At 37.1% G+C, this 17,718-nt stretch overlaps 1 protein-coding gene across 1 annotated transcript; it reads left to right on the forward strand.

The window, feature by feature from the left end:
• The first annotated feature begins 1,664 nt into the window (after nt 1-1,664).
• LOC113112484 (DDB1- and CUL4-associated factor 5-like) lies at nt 1,665-11,343 on the forward strand. The gene is given in 9 exon segments (XM_026278105.1): nt 1,665-2,237; nt 5,340-5,483; nt 5,571-5,747; nt 6,140-6,269; nt 7,596-7,624; nt 7,627-7,808; nt 8,485-8,551; nt 8,628-8,755; nt 9,610-11,343. Coding segments are annotated over 9 exon segments (2,385 nt in total). The 5' UTR covers nt 1,665-2,029; the 3' UTR covers nt 10,930-11,343.
• Nucleotides 11,344-17,718: the final 6,375 nt, after the last annotated feature.

The following is a 17,718-nucleotide window of genomic DNA, read 5'->3' on the forward strand; positions in this document are numbered from 1 at the left end:
ATCTAATTATATTGTGCCTCACCTGCTCCTTAGAAAGCCAAAATATGTCAAAACAAACACATCCAACCCGTGAGGGAATTATCCCATAATTCAACTCAGACTCGCATTTGTCACATTAATGCAATGATGTCAGTGTTGTTCTATTTCTGGTCAGCAGAGGTTTCAGTGCAATTTAACGGAAATATTTCATGCTTGTCCAGACTGTAAAAGGTTCATAACTTATACACCGTATGTAAGGAGCTTTGCTGATGATGTCAGCTTATAGTTAAAGCTGTGCTGAAGAATTGTCTGTTTGCTGTTTAAATGTATACCTGCCACTAGTATTAGTTTTTATTATTATTATTAAAAAATATAATTTAAAAATGTTACAGCTTTTTAATTTAAAAGTTTCTGCTCCAGTTATGGGGGATTACTGTGATAATTTTGTATTTGTAAGAAAAATTGTTGAAAAAATACTACCACAGTAATTCCTTAGTGGAATTTAATAAAACTACACACACTAAGATTTGCTTTGTTTTAGTCCCTGCTTGTCATTTTTACATTTAAGTCTAACAACATACAGTCTAAGTTATATGGCTACTTCTGAAACCTGATTGGTTAATGTCCAGTTAGTTATTCTGTGAAAGTAATAATGATAACTGGTTGAAAACAACTTGTTCAAGTGTTTTCGCTATGAATGGAAGGAGAGAGACAGGTCTATTATCTATTTTTATGCCTCTTTAATGAATATTAAATGGATATTCGATTACTTGCACCAAATGATGATCCAAGACTCTACTTGAAATGCTGATCTGAGATTTGACTTAGAGTCTTTAACTGATAATATTTTCTCTGAATATCACAAGATTTCAAATACCACAAGTTTAGAATACCTTTTTTTATTTTTTTTTATTTTACATCATCAATTTTAATCAGAATTTTACAATTAAATCTGAATCTTTTGAATCTGAATCCTGTCTAAACAATTTAATATGTAATTTATAATTAAGTGTTTGGTTTATATATATATATATATATATATATATATATATATATATATATATATATATATATATATATATATATATAAAGTGTAAAGTTAAAAATGCTATCTTTTTATATGAGTAAAGAGTTTTATTATGTATTGCATTTTAATAAGTCTAATAATACAATATTGTATAATTAATTTAATATAGTTTCTATTCATGTTTAATATATTTTAAATATTTAAAGTGTTACATTAACATTTGAGTGTGAATATTAAATATAAATATTATGAATGTGTATATATATATATTTCATTATAATGTAAAATGTAATTTATAAATTTATCATAATTTAATCTAATGTAACAGTAAATTCATGAAACACAAAGAGGTTTATATTTTTAATTTAGCTTTTTTGCATATTTAACTAAATTGATATTAACGTATAAACAAATAAATACTTAAATAGATATGTACACATACAGCATAAGGATTCTTTTTTTATAATTTTTTAAACCGTATACTGTTTTATTTTTTATTAACAATAACATGCAAAAATTGAGCACTGCATTAAAAACAATACAAAGTAAAAATGCACAAGTGTTCACAAATTATATAAACTGAAATATATATAGCATTCAATCAGAAAGTACAGCAAAGGTAATGCTTTTAATCATTATTATTACAAAAACTTGTAGAAACAGGGAAGCGAGACGTGAATATATCCCAACAAAAAGCATTCATATAAATAACAACAGAAAACAAATATTCGGGATTTGCATATGTCAAATCACAGTATTATCGATACAGCAAAGGTTCTGGTTCTGAGTGGGTGATCCGGTCTTGTGACGTCATCACCCTTGCACCGGAGCAGGAAGTGCCGGCGGTCGGTGGGACTCTAAACAATCTACTGTTTTTGGTGCGCACTTTCATGCTTTACCGAGCAAACATGTGAGGAAACATTCTCCAGCCGAACCAGAATCCACCGAATCATACCCTAAATCAAACCCATGACGGCCGGGACACTCTAGAGGCGGCGGTGAGACTCATTTACCGGAGCAGAGATGAAGAAGGCGCGGGGCTGCGGCATGCGGAGCGCCGTCGGGTTCCTCTCTCGCAGGGCGATCGGCGGACAGCCGCGGCTGAAGGAGGACTTCCAGCGGCGCAGACTGGCCGGCTGCTCCAGCCTCTATAAGAAGGACATGCTCGGTCACTTCGGCTGCGTCAACGCCATCGAGTTCTCAAACAATGGAGGCCAGTGGCTGGTGTCCGGTAAGATCCTCCGTTTCTGCACGCTGATCTTTCTCATGTGGGTCAGCGATAGAAAGACAGACAGGAGTCTCTAACGTTGTATAGAATATACATGCAGAATAAAACATGCCAAGACGGGATTGCTTTGATAGCTTCAATTATTTGTCAGATTGTGCATACAAGATTTATTTTTTTCTGGGCATTGCCAAAAAAAAAGAAGTAATATAGAAGTATAAACGTGTTAAGGTGCAAAAAAAGTTTTTTACACAAAAAAACGAAACGACCAGAGTAATGTCATTAAAATTATATTATATTAAATAATGTACATCCACATGAGATCACAATCAGTCTTCCTGAAAAAGCTTTCTTTTTCTTTTATTCTGCATGCATGCAGTGGGTGGCCCTTTATGGGCGTAACCATGTTGACATCACGTGACCAGCCTAGGGTGACCACTGTCCCGCATTTGCGGACAGTCCCGAAATTTAAGCTTTGTCCCGCGTCCCGCAAGTCATAAGCAGTGTCCCGCATTTTAATTTCGTCTTCGTCATTTTATTTAATCGTCCTTTAAATTACATTTCTACAATAAAAAAAATGTTAATAAGAAAACACGTACTGAACATGCGCAGCGCAGCCGTTATTATTGGTTCTAGCGGCTAGCCAGAGCAGGAAAATAAACACCGAGAAAAAAAAAACCCACTCCTGGTGAAAGTGAACTACAGCTACACCTGCCAGGAGTTCTAATGACACATAATGAATGAGAAGGCCCTACTCTAAGCTGCCAGATCAGACAAAAAATATAAATTCAAGATGCACTGAATCTGGTAAGAACGCATTTAATCTTTCTAGTCTTTCCTAATGGAATTTAAATGCTTATTTGGAAATGTGCTTTGTAGCGATTGGATTATTATTTTCACTTAATTATTTGGATTGAATACACACGTTCTGTTAACGTGCTGTTAACGTGCTATTTATGTTGATATTTATTTTACTGATATTACTATTAAATATTATTAGTGACGTTCACAGCGCCGGTCAGCACCGTCATTAACATTTTTATAAACCCTTTTAGCAATTTAAAAACATGTTAACATCACTGCAAAAAGAGATATCTAATAAAAAAATCAATATTTATTCACCTAGTATAATAATAGTAATTTCTCTGCCTCGTGTCCCGCATTGTCCCGCAAAATCAGGTCTGCTGACCTGCAACAGAGCAATAGCCAGGTGGTCACCCTAGACCAGCCTTATCATGCAATTGACTAAAGTTACTAATAGTTTACTAAGTTGCTACTAAGAATAAACAATAAAGAAAATATCTACCATGCTGTAGTTCATATATAAAACTGCAAGACATTAAGCGCTAACTGCAAATGTATGACAGTCGCCACACTGGAAAAAAAGTGCCTGTCATTGAGTAATGTTTATTAACTTCATCCATCCAGGCTTATATGTCTCCATATGAAATCCTTATTACTGGTGCTATTAGTATGAATAGGTGCTGGATAAACCTATATAAAACAAACTAAATGCTCCTCTACCGTATATTGTATGTTTTTCAGACTGTAGTCTACCTCCATAGTTTCTGTCTGACTCTTTTTCTTGCTGACTCATTAATTGGTTGCAGCTGTTACTGATTCTTTTGGCTTCTCATTTTCATTCCTGCTTTTGAATGTCTTTTGTATGTTTTTGCACTTGCATATTTTCAGTTTTCTCATTTGGCATATACGGTGTGGTGAATGCGCAGATTTCCAGAGTGTTTCTGTGCTCATGGAAACCAGGAAATATCAGACAATTTTAAAATTGTGGTTTCAAGGCCGGGAAATTCTTGTATTTTATCAGCTATAATGCACTCTGTTTAAAATATTTTAACTCCAGTAATGACTAGAAAAGCAATGTAAATCCATGGGTCAAAACACTGAGAGAAGATTTTGAAGGGAGAATGTTTTGTTTTTTTCTATTTAAACAAGTTTGTACAAAAAATGTAGATGAACTTTCACTTAGTTTCACTGTGAAACTAATTCCAAAACCCTGAAATTTCAGTTTCATTTTGCACATGAGAGCACATAAAATAGCAGTAGGATGCTGTTTTTTCAGATTTGCATGACAACAGGTGCTCAACTGGAAATCTACCTATTTAAATAAAATGTCAGGCTATAAATTTTTTTTACCACTGTGTGTGGGATTTGAACCCACAACCTTTTTGCGCTGCTAATGCAATGCTTTACCACTGAGCTGCAGCAACGTACTCTCTCAAATATAGTCTCACAATAATAGACCACCATTCATGAGTTTGTGGTTGATAAGAATTGTTTAATGTTTTTGAAAGAAATATCCTATGCTCATCAAGGTGCTCAGTTTCTTTCATTAGATATAAATGTTTTTTTTTTTGTTTGGCCCAAGAATTTTATTTATGGACAGAATTCATTGAGCAGATTTGCCATTCAAGTTTGTTACTCTCAGAGCTCTTTGCTAGTCTGCAGACTGTGCATTATTTTACAAACAATATAAAATAAAATAGCTTAGAATAAGACACCTTTTGTATTAAATCAGTGCAGGAGTATGAGAGGGCTATATGTGACCCTGCACCACAAAACCAGTATTAAGTACCAATTTTGAAGATTTATACCTAATCGGAAAGCTGAATGAATAAGCTTTCCATTGATGCATGGTTTATTAGGATCGGACAACTATTTGAAAATCTGTAATCTGAGGGTAAAAACGGAGAAAATCACTATTGAAGTTGTCCAAATTAATTCTCAGCAATGCATGTTACTAATCAAAAATTATGTTTTTATATATTAACAGTAGGAAATGTGCAAAATATCTTCATGGAACATGATCTTTACCTAATGTCCAAATGATTTTTGTCATAAAAGAAAAATAGATAATTTGTACCCATTCAATGTTTTTCTAGGCTATTGCTAAAAATATATCCCAGTGACTTAAAACTGGTTTTGTGGTCCAGGGTCACATAAGATGTTTTTGTTATCATGACCATGAGTTTCTGAACTGCTGTTGACTGTGTCTGTAAAGATTGCGTGCATATAACCGTACATTCATATCCTCAAGAGAGTGATGTTGAAACATTTCTCTGGTGAATCTATTAATGTCTTGTGTGGTAGGTGGAGATGACCGCAGGGTGCTGCTGTGGCACATGGAGAAAGCAATACACTCACGAGCCAAACCAATCAAGTTGAAGGGGGAGCACCTGTCCAACATCTTCTGCCTGGCATTTGACAGCACCAACAAACGTGTTTTCTCAGGAGGTAAAACAAGCAGCTGCTCAGATTCCTGATGCTGCAGCTGAAGCAGAAGCGAGATCAACTGTCTGATGTTTCTGTCTGTCACTGCAGGAAATGATGAGCAGGTGATTCTACATGATGTAGAACGTGGCGAGACGCTCAACGTCTTCTTGCATGATGACGCTGTGTACGGTCTGTCCGTCAGTCCGGTTAATGATAACGTCTTTGCCAGCTCCTCCGATGACGGCCGAGTTCTCATATGGGACACAAGAGAACCACCACATGGAGGTACACATTCAAAAGCGTTTTTAATATGGCCCCTTTTTACTTTAATGACACATAAAGGATAATCATAGACTCTGTTGTTCAAAGGTTTGAGGTCGGTTATTTTTTTTGCAAATATTATTGTGATTTGAAAGAACTATTTTCTATTTGAATATATATTTAAAAACAAAAATTGATTCCAGTCATGGCAATGCTGAATGTTTAGCAACCATTACTTCAGTTTAAAATAAGTTATTCTAATATGCTAATTTGCTGCTCTGGAAACATTTCAGTGTTGTGCTGCTTAATATTTTCGTGAAACCATGATCAGGATTTTTCAAGTGTTCTGGAACCTCAGTTTCATCTAAAGCCTGAACTGTTCTAGATCCTGTAACTCTAATTCTGTTGTGTTCTAGAACCGTTCTGCTTGGCCAACTACCCCTCAGCATTCCACAGCGTGATGTTTAACCCCGTAGAACCCCGTCTACTGGCCACTGCAAACTCTAAGGAGGGGGTGGGACTGTGGGACATCCGCAAACCCCGCAGGTGAGATGGAGATCTGTCCGAAATAAGCACACACATTCTATCACAGTCTATCTCACTTCTATCACACTTTAACTCTTTTCTTTCGAAGGCCAAAAGACATTGTCAAAAGAAAATTTGAGAGGGATTGAGAGAGGTTAAAAATTTTACAGTTTTCCAAAAATAACTTTTAAATGAGCCTTGGCCCAGAGAAAACGCCTGCGCTTCTGGATCATGTTTAGATATGGCTTCTTTTTTGACCTATAGAGTTTTAGCCGGCAACGGTGAATGGCATGGTGGATTGTGTTCACCGACGATGTTTTCTGGAAGTATTCCTGAGCCCATGTAGTGATTTCCATTACAGTAGCATTCCTGTATGTATGTTATGCAATGCTGTCTAAGGGCCTGAAGATCCCGAGCATCCAGGGTGGTTTTCCTGCCTTGACCCTTACGCACAGAAATGGTTCCAGATTCTCTGAAGATATTATGCACTGTAGATGATGATAACATCTAAACTCTTTGCAATTTTCTCTGAGAAACTCCTTTCTGATATTACTCCACTATTTTTCGCCACAGCATTGGGGGAATTGGTGATCCTCTGACAATCTTGACTTCTGATAGACACTGCCACTCTTTTTTTTCACTCAGGCTCTTTTTATACCCAATCATGTTGCCAATTGACGTAATAAGTTGCAAATTGGTCCTCCAGCTTTTCCTTATATATACATTTAACTTTTCCGGCCTCTTATTGATTAAAATAAATTTATTGCTATCTGTCCCAACTTTTTTGGAATATGTAGCTCTCATGAAATCAAAATGAGCCAATAGCTGGAATCACATTTCAAAATATCTCACTTTCAACATTTGATATGTTATCTATATTCTATTGTAAATAAAATATAAGTTTATGAGATTTGTAAATTATTCCATTCCTTTTTTACTCACCAATTGTAGTGTCCCAACTTTTTTGGAATCGGGTTTGTACCTCTGGCTGCAATTGGTTAAACAGCATCAGGTGTTCTAGAGAGCTGTGTTTATATGCTAAGCAAGAAAAACAAGGGTTGCTGAACTATGTCTAGTTAATGCTTGAACACTTGCTTCTGTCCAAATATGGCCTGCAATCATGCTGACAAGGCCAGCTTTATCATCATAGCTGTCTGCTCTACTGCCTGAGACCAGCAGAGGACAGCAGAGCTTGTGTAAAGATGTTCTCAGTTTGCTCACTATAAACATGATCTCCTGAAATAACACACATCTGAATGAAGATCTTTTAGAATAACCTGCTTTCTTCTGTGGTTGATGTCTGTCTCTCTCTCTCTCTCTCTCTCTCTGTCTCTTTCTGTGTTGTAGTTCTCTGTTGAGGTATGGAGGGAGTTTGTCTCTCAGAGTGCCATGAGCGTGCGCTTTAACAGCATGGGGACGCAGCTGCTGGCTCTGCGCAGACGTCTGCCTCCCGTCCTGTACGAGCTCCACTCTCGTCTGCCCAGCTTCCAGTTTGATAACCAGGGCTACTTCAACTCCTGTACTATGAAAAGTTGCTGCTTTGCTGGAGACCATGATCAGGTTAGATAAACAGGATGCTCAAAACCTATGTATATACAGGCTGCATATTTGAAAAATGTAGAGTGAACAAATGACTAACTTAACCGGTCCCTTTAATATGTCCAGTAATGGGTAATAAAAAAGGTTTTTGTGTGGAAGTGTGTCAGTGGATTGTAGAGTGTGTGTGTTTTCAGGTATGTTCAGTGAGGGAATGTCTTGCTTTATCAGTGTTGAATCTAAAGCTCAGCAGATGCTCTTCTGTCTGTCTGCCTGCATTTGTGTGTGTGTGTGTGTGTGTGTGTGTGTGTGTTGGTCTCTTGGGTTGTTTGGATTTTTTTGTATGTTTGTCCAGCTGCTTCTGCTCTCTCTGTCTGACGTCTCCAGAACGATGGATTCTCCTCCCTAAATCCTCTCTAACATCTGAACAGCTCAGTGTGTTTCTGTTACTAAAAACTGTTTTCAGAAATTAAATAAATGTGTCTGAAAACCTCCTCTTGGGGACACATTTTTTGAAATAATGTTAATATTCTATATTATTTATTAATACAGTACCTTTTAAAAGTTTGGGGTCAATTTTATTCAAATAGTTTTAAATGAAGGCAAACTGTTAATACAATTAAAAATAACTGTCTTCAATTTGAATATATTTTCAGTGTCACATGATTTTTCAATGAATAATTTTTCAATGTCTTTTCAGTACATCTTGTCTGGCTCAGATGATTTTAATCTTTACATGTGGAGAATCCCCAACGACCCTGAAGCAGGTAAATACTCAAACACAGACTAACCGTGTCTAAAGTTGTTATTATTTATGGACTCCTTCTCTGTCTGTCTCGACAGGGGGTCCAGGTCAGGTGGTGAACAGGGCCTTTATGGTTCTGAAAGGTCATCGGTCAATCGTGAATCAGGTCCGCTTTAACCCTCACACCTACATGATTTGTTCCTCCGGGGTGGAGAAGGTCATTAAGGTTAGTTGTTACTCTTTTACAAACATCCTTTGTCCAAACGTCGTTCTTACTGTTAACGCTGCTATTTTCCATAATATAAAAGTGAAAGGGGGTGGATTGTTGGATTTAAATGATTATGAAAGAAATGAGAATGGATTGTGTTTTAAAGTATTTAAGCTGGTGTTCACTGAAGCTCTCCAGTCTCAATTGTGACACCTCTGGTTCTCACATACTTAAAAAAAAGATAAATTAACAGAAGTAACAGAAATTAAAGAAATGGACACATTCAATTAATCAAAAGCAACAGTAAAGACATTTATATTGTTACAAAATAGTCCTACTTCAGATATATTTTCAAATAATAAAATTAATTCAGATGATCATTCATTATATTCATTCAAGTCTTAGATGCTTATCGAGGCTGAAATACTGTAATTTATAATGACTGTTTTCTATTTGAATACATTTTAAAATGGAATTTATTCCTCTGGTGGCAAAGCTGTATTTTCAGCAGCCATTCAGTCTTCAGTTTCACGCAATCCTTCAGAAATCCTTCTAATTCTCAAGAAAAAGATTTCTGAATGTTTCAATTCAGGATTCTTTGATGAAAAGTATATTTAAAAGAACAGCATTTATTTGAAATAGAAATCTTCTGTAATATTTTAAATGTCTTTACTGTCAGTTTTGATTCAGAATATTACAAAAGATTTCTATTACAAATAAATGCTGTTCTTTTAAATATACTTTTCATCAAAGAATCCTGATTATATAAATATATAGTCACCTTGAAATTAGGAAAGAAGGTCCCTTGTAAAATGAATACCTGTGCCTTATAGAATGGGCCTAATTCCCTCCCTTTCCCTCTCTCTCTGTAGGTATGGAGTCCGTATCAGCAGCCATATAGTGTTGGTGATCTGGAAGGCCTGGTGGAGGACAAGTCGCGCTCTCTCTACACTCATGAGGAATACATAAGCCTGGTCCTGAACAGTGGAAGTGGCCTGTCACATGATTACGTCAGCCAATCAGTGCAGGAAGACCCCCGGATGATGGCTTTCTTTGACTCGCTGGTCCGCCGCGAGATTGAGGGGTGGAGCTCGGACTCGGACAGTGATTTGAGCGAGGGCGCCATTCTACAGCTGCAAGCGAGAGCCCGACGGTCCACACACGCCACAAGATCTATGCCACGATCTTCTGCCAATGTTTCCGCCGCTCATCACAGCGACTCTGACCACTCCTCTTCATCTTCATTGGCCGGACAGGATGCCTCTGGGAGTGAGCGGAACGATCAGGATAGGACTGAGTCGCAAAGAAGCCGGACGAGGCCACGTGCATCTGCATTTCTGCTAGACCTTGTGAACGAGGATTCAGATTCCAGTGGGTTCTGGTTGGACCCGATGCCCCGTCCCAGATCTCCAAGTCCACATGAGAACTCTAGCCTTTCTAGCCACGCCTCCTCAGCAGGCCTGGCTTCCAGTTCTAGCTCCTCCCCCAGTTCCTCTTCTAGCTCCTCCTCCAGCACAGATGGCGTCGATGAGGATCTGCGCAGGAGCAGGATGCGACAGCGAAACGCAGCCAGATGGAGACGCAACATGGGCCTTTCAGGAAGAGACTCCGCCCATAATCTTCACGGTGCAACAGATGCCTCCAACTATCCCAGCATTTCCATCCCTGATCAGTCATCACCCTCTTCATCCTCAGGTGACGAAGGTCGACCTTTCAGGAATCGTGGAAAAGAAAAACCAAGCGGACATGGCTCAAGTCCCACGCACTTAACTGACAGACAGATGCAGTCCAGATGTAGGAGCCGCTTCACTTCCTCTTTCTCAGGTGGTGACGCGCTTGTGGAGAGGGCGAAATCTCGAGTGGGCTTTCTCGCAGACTCTGGTGAGGAACCAGAGCGAGGGAGAACTAGCGGGGAAGAGTTAAGTGCTTTGGAGGAAATAAACATGACTGTCAGCAGTCGCACTACAGCGGCTGGGGTTAACGGACGTCCACATGTAGATGAGAACCATGCAGACTCTATTCACCCAGAATGCTCTGGGACACAAAAAGAACTCAATAAGAACTCTGGCGACTCTAGGACCAAGGGGGAACACTCTGGAAGGGAGATCTCCAGTGTTTCTGGGAAACGGACTTGTTCGGACTCAGGAGATGAGGAGGATTCTCCATCAGAGAAGAGGGCGAAAACTCACTGACTCAGAGTCAAACTTTTCTTTTAAGTTGTTTATCTTTGGACGCTTTTGATTTAGCCTTTATGAACCAACTTCTCTTTTTCTCTTTACCTTATTGTCTGGGGTCACACCACAGTGATGACACTAAAAAAAAAACATTAGTGGTATTAATGTGTTTTTGCAAGAAAAAAATAACTGCAGTGCTTTTGGTTTCATAACATTTTAGTTCCATTGAACCTGTAACATTTATGTTTGGGGCTCTGGTTTGCTTTTGGGCTGTGAGAAGAAGAAAAGGCATTTTGAGCATACAAGGATGGCTACTCTGAGTCTGTATCAGTGGAACTGGGGAGGGGGGGGGTAATGTTTCCGTGGTAACCTCATTGAGAAGCAGCTGTTTGAGTTCTACATTAAAGTTCTGTTCCGGTGTTTCCATAGAAACCTTCTTGTTATGTCTCTTCTTCCTTATCATCCACCATTCTAATCATCATCAAACAGGAAGTAGCCTGCTGTAATGTCTGGGTGAGTGTTCTAGGATATTTGGATGTGAGAATGGTCCCCATGGTGATGCATCAGCATCCGCTCTCCATCTGTCTAATGGAGCAGCTTGAAGGGCCAAGTGAAAGATTAATGAGAGCATAAATGATAATGTTGTAGGTCAGCACAGGGCTTGTTGTCTTAAACTCTTCCTCTACAGATGCTTGATTAATAGACTTTTGCAAATTCTACTAAATTGGGAGTTGAAACATCAATATTATAGTGAGATTCAAAATTGTAGCAAAGTTTATACTAAAAGGACACAAAATTTACCCTTAAGTCATTGCTCACTACCTCAGCACTGCACAAAGTTTGGCATCTGGTTTGACTAAACAAACTAAAATTGTTTTGCATTAAACACAATTCATCTCAGATGTAGTTATTGTGTACTTTATATAAAATTAGCTAAATATGTGACTTTGTCAACCAGGTAAGAAATATTGTGCATATAGAAAGATAACTAAATCACATTTATTTTCATATAGCCCTCAGTAGGGATGATTAATATTACTAATTTATGTTTTTATTTATATTCATTTAAACATATAATGTATGGTATCTATCTATCTATCTATCTATCTATCTATCTATCTATCTATCTATCTATCATTCAAGTTTTGTTTCGAAAGATGTTAATTCAGCAGGGATTGATAAAAAAAAAAAAAAGTGCCAAAAATACTTTTTCGGTTACATGTTTTCTTTTTAGCATTCTATTCATAAATGAATCCTTAAAAATATTTCTACAGGAATATTCCTTGGTGAGGGGTTGTGTGTGCGTCCGTGCGTGTATATACAGTACAGACCAAAAGTTTGGACACACCTTCTCATTCAAAGAGTTTTCTTTATTTTCATGACTATGAAAATTGTAGATTCACACTGAAGGCACACGTAACACGTGGAATTATATATGGAATTATATACATAACAAAAAAGTGCGAAACAACTGAAAATATGTCATATTCTAGGTTCTTCAAAGTAGCCACCTTTTGCTTTGATTACTGCTTTGCACACTCTTGGCCTTCTCTTGATGAGCTTCAAGAGGTAGTCACCTGAAATGGTCTTCCAACAGTTAGGGTTAGGCCTTCTGTCTGCGGTCCAGCTCACCCCTAGACCATCTCGATTGGGTTCAGGTCCAGTGAATGTGGAGGCCAGGTCATCTGGAGCAGCACCCCATCACTTTCCTTCTTGGTCAAATAGCCCTTGATGCCTTCAGTGTGACTCTACAATTTTCATAGTCATGAAAATAAAGAAAACTCTTTGAATGAGAAGGTGTGTCCAAACTTTTGGTCTATATATATACATATATATATATATATATATATGATGCCCCTAGTCTGTTTGATGATATTCCAGACCAATAAAAATGAACTTAGGGTGTCAAATGAAGTGAAATCTTACAGACATCCGCTGATTGTTTTACAAAGAGCAGTGAAACTTTTGTTGGATCCCTGTGAATCAAAATACAGTTATTGAGTTTGACACAAAACAATTGCAGAACCGTTTCTGTGGCTGACGCTGAACAGATTCAACTGACGGCATTTCGAGAATTCACAGAATCACTGTAGTATTTGTTTTAACGAAAGTCTGTGGATGAGGACCAGGTCTCCTTTTAGGAAATGAACTACAGTTTTTCCACTCCCCACACTGGCCACACGCACAAACACACACTGGTGGACATGCTCTTGCCTCGATGAACAGGGCAGCCTTAAATGGAATCATCTCTCTGTTGTTCAACGTGATAAGGAAACTCCACCCAACGGTAAGAGCTGTACTGGAATTGCTGATTGACAGTTATTTGGCTGATGTCATTCATGAGTACAGTCACAGCCAGACCTTCGGACTCATGTAGAAGTGTGATTTGTCCTCGTGTGACCCCTCCTTCCAAGTGAATAATCTCTAGATAGAGTTCTGTTCCTCTAATTGCACAATACAGGGCAGTTTGACTCACCTTTGGACTCAAGGGTTCATGCATACAAGGCTTTTGCTTGAAAAATTAAAAGCTTTAATTGTTTAAAAAAATATTATAAATAATAGTTCATTTTGAAGTATATCTCCATGTCTTTATGGTCAGAATACAGAAATAATAAAATATTACATCAAATTAAAAGAAATAAAATATTAAATAATCCTGACATTAATTGCAGAGTGACAATTTCTGACACTGGTCAGGACAGTAAATAAAAAACTGTCTTTTCTCTTATGTGCCGTCTATATAATTTCTTAATTAATTTAAATTAATTTATGCCAAAAAGTCATTCATTATTCATTAATGATGATGAATCATGATTCATGAACTCGTTCATTATTATTTCTGTTGTTGGTGGTGTTGATGATGATGATGATGATGATTTAAGTCATTTGTCATTCTTAAGAGCACCTGAAATTAAAGTCTGTTTTCTGTGTGTAAAAGACCATCTGCTCATGAGGCACATATGGAAATTATTAATTAATCTAGAGTATTCAGTTCATTATTATATTTATAATAATAATAATAATAATTATTATTATTTAATTCTTAGGTCCTTCTAAAGAAATGCTAAAGTGAAAATCTTTTGTGCGTGGCAGGGCTGAGGGAACAGAAGGATGGATGGTGATGTTTTTCCTCAGCTGTCAGCAGCCAATTGTGTTTTAGCTTCTCTGTCCTGTACCATTGTTCATCTTCTCAGTCTGTCTGAATCAGCCGTAACAAACTCTCTTATCAACATGAAATGAATGATGTGTACGCTCATGCCTTCGTAAAGTCCTTGTAATAGGAGGTTGGTTATTTTTATACTTTTAAATCAAACAGGCTACTCTAAACTGAGATTGTATTTCACAAGGTTTGCCTTCATCCAGACAGCAAGCATCTTATCAGGAACATTGTGACAAGAGCTCTTGATACTGTTGAGTTTCACACTCAAGGGGGGCAGGGGGTGTTAGTGCCAGTTTGTGCCGGATTATAGCCGGAATGCTTTTGAACTGCTCCAGAGATCATCCATGTGAACAGAATCACCCTCCATAACACGGTCTACCTGTTGTGCTTCATCAATGTTTCACATCAGGAGACAATGAGAATAAATTGTGTGCTTTTGTGAAAAGTTTGACTTTCTAATGTTTAACTTGGTGTGAGAGAGTTTCCTTGTGATCCATGTTGGAGCTGTGCATGGAAATTTGACATTCTGTTGTGTATGTGTCTGGTGGATGGCCTATCCATTCTGTCACAGGTTTTGAATTTAGAAGGTGGCCCAGTATAGTGGATTATACAAAGTTTGTTTTGTTTATTTAACAGCCATCTCTTAGTGAAAAGTGTGACTGGATTTAGTAAAATTATTCTGTGACCTGTGGCTCCTTCCTAATATGCAGTTTTGTTGATATTGGTGTTAATAATGTCAATGGTTATATAGATGTTTAGATGTCATATGAATCATCGGAATAATTTCTGAGTAGATAAATAGCTGAATTTTGAGCTTGGCACAATTGCAAAAGGCTTGGTGTAAACATTTATCTGACTAATCCGAAAGTCAATCTTCATGATCTTTATAGAAAGCAGATTCGATAGATCTTTAGAGTACCAATGACTGCAATAAGACTACCCTATATTTTCAGTCTTCCAGACACTTTGACATTTGAACCCATTACCATCTTAAGCCTGTGTGTGGCATGTTTTTAAAACTTTATTTTTTGTGTCAAAGTGCTAGTCAATTATAATTATTATTACAATGTAAAATAACTGCTTTCTTTTGAATATATTTTTCGTGTAATGGCAAAGATGAATTTTCTGCGGCCATTACACCAGTCTTCTTTGTCACATGATACTTCAAAAAATATATGGGCTATATAGAGGTTTTGTATATAGGCCTATATGAGATTAATTTTAGATGTAAATATTGAGGACTGTTATTGTGAAACTCCAAAGCAAACAGAAATCAGATTGTTTTTCCTCAAAGATCTGCTCCTTTAAACTGCTTCAGGAGAACATGTTTCCTGTTTACATAGCCTACTCCTATGTCAAAAGATCCCAAGTTTGGTTATCTGGATTCCGCAAACTGAATAAGCAGCTACATTGGTGATGTTTTAAATCGTCTGAGAACGTTTAAGACGTAATACAGACGTGCTGAATAACTTTCCGGTCTTTTTTTTTTTCAGTGAATATCTGTTTATTCATATGCCGAACGAAAAAACATCTTAACATGTAAGCGAAATATAATGGAGTCGAACACATGAGTAAGTTTGTCATAAGTTTAACAAAAGATTTATTTAAATTAGCGAAAGTTTTAATGCTTTGATTAAGAAGCAGCGTTGAGAATAAGATGCACTGTCTGTGCGATTAACCCGTGACGTCACTTTCCCAAACATTCGGCGCTTGGAAGTTTGTCCATATATGGAAGAGCGCTCCAGACTACAGAGTGCATAGAAGGCGAGTGTGCTCTTGACCTAGTCAAACTTTAAGGAATTAAATTGCAGAAGAACGTTTCTAGAATTTTGCTAAATCAGATAAAACATTCTTTTAGGTCCTAAAATAAAGAGAAAAGACGGCAGACAGACAGATAGAAATTCATTATTATATTATTATTATTATTATTATTATTATGAAAATAGTTTTATTTCGGGTTAAGGTTAGTTTGTAATATTTACATTTATCTTAATTGAAAATAATACAAAATCTATGGTAAAGAGCTAAATATATAATGAAGATGTGTGTGTCAGAGAAGGACAGTCTCTATAGGGGTTCAGCTTTTGCAGAGGGGGACTTCTCTTCGTCAGAAGGGGGCTTTACCCTACATGGCAGAGGCATTCAGTCCCAAACAATGGCCTTCTTCGGAATGCGGGGAGGATGGAAGCAGGAGATGGACTTTGAACCGATGCTATTCACTGGGAATGTGATGTAATGGTTTGAAGTTTGACAGCTCTGACAAAAGTGACAGGATCAGAGTGCTTTATTGTATACAGTACATACATATGCTATTGTATAATGCACAACAGTATATTGTAAAGTTCAGAATAAAATAAATAAATACAAAGAGTAAAACAAAAGTTTATTTTCATATAGGCAATGAAATTCTTTGATAAGATAACATACTTTTTTGCATTAGGATAGACAGACAGATGCTGAACATATAAAAACAAAATACTATAAAATATATTGTATATACATAAATATATATATAAAACTAAGGAGATATGAATGTAAAATGTAAAAAAAAAATATTGTTAAAAAATAGCAGCAGGATTAGAGACAAAACAGTAAAGAGGTAAACAGATAGTTTAAGACTTGAGTAACTTTAATACATTTTTGTTTCAGAATGAGAAGGGTCGTGCATGTGTTTTAATGTATGTACAGTATATACAGTTGACTGAGTAGTGACCTCAGTAAAGTGCATTGTAGATTAATGAAGGTAAAAAATACAATACAGTAAAATGTTCAGGGCTGTACACCACAGAAATGAACTGCTGACTCTTATTCAGTCAATGTGGAGCATCGAATACTAACAAGGCGAACATCTGTTTGCATCAGAGCATGCAATGGCTCTTCAAACATGCCCTGAATAAACAGAACTAATCTTTCAATCATTTTCCAGAAATAACCACAAGGATTAAAGAGAGGAAATCTCATCACCTTAAACTTAAATGTGATGAATATGAGGGATATATCCCTTGCCAGACCAGACAGACTTCTTTAAGGAAAATGTCTGACCACATAGGGCCTTGATCTAAAGCAGTGGCAGCCTCCACTTTCAGTCTTTTATCTATTCCCCTAATATATAATAGTGTGAAAAATTTCATAGTCTCATTACCCTGTTGGCAAATCCATCTTAAAGGTCTACTCCACCCCGAAATGAACATTTTGTCATTCATTTCTTACCCCCATGTCATTTCTAACCCATTAAAGCTTTGTCTTCGGAATACAATTGAAGATATTTCAGATGAAAACTGGGAAGCTTCTGACTGTCCCATAGACCGCCAAGTAAATTACACTGTCAAGGGTCCAGAAAAGTATGAAAAGCATCGTCAGAATAGTCCATCTCCCATCAGTGGTTCAATGGTATGAAACGATGAGAATACTTTTTGTATGCGAAGAAAACTTTATTCAACAATTTGTCTCCCCAGTGTCTCTCACATTACCGTAGCACCATTTTGGAGAATATGAGGATATGTTTTCTATGTGTATTTACGCTTGATTTAAAAGAAAACAGTGCATCCGTGTGGTGCGGCTGACACAGAAGAGCATACATAGAGGAGACGAATTGTTGAACAAAGTCTTTACTTTTGTTTTCTTCACATACAAAAAGTATTCTCGTT

This window comes from Carassius auratus, chromosome 13 (genome assembly GCF_003368295.1).
Source record: "Carassius auratus strain Wakin chromosome 13, ASM336829v1, whole genome shotgun sequence".
NCBI lineage: Eukaryota > Metazoa > Chordata > Actinopteri > Cypriniformes > Cyprinidae > Carassius > Carassius auratus.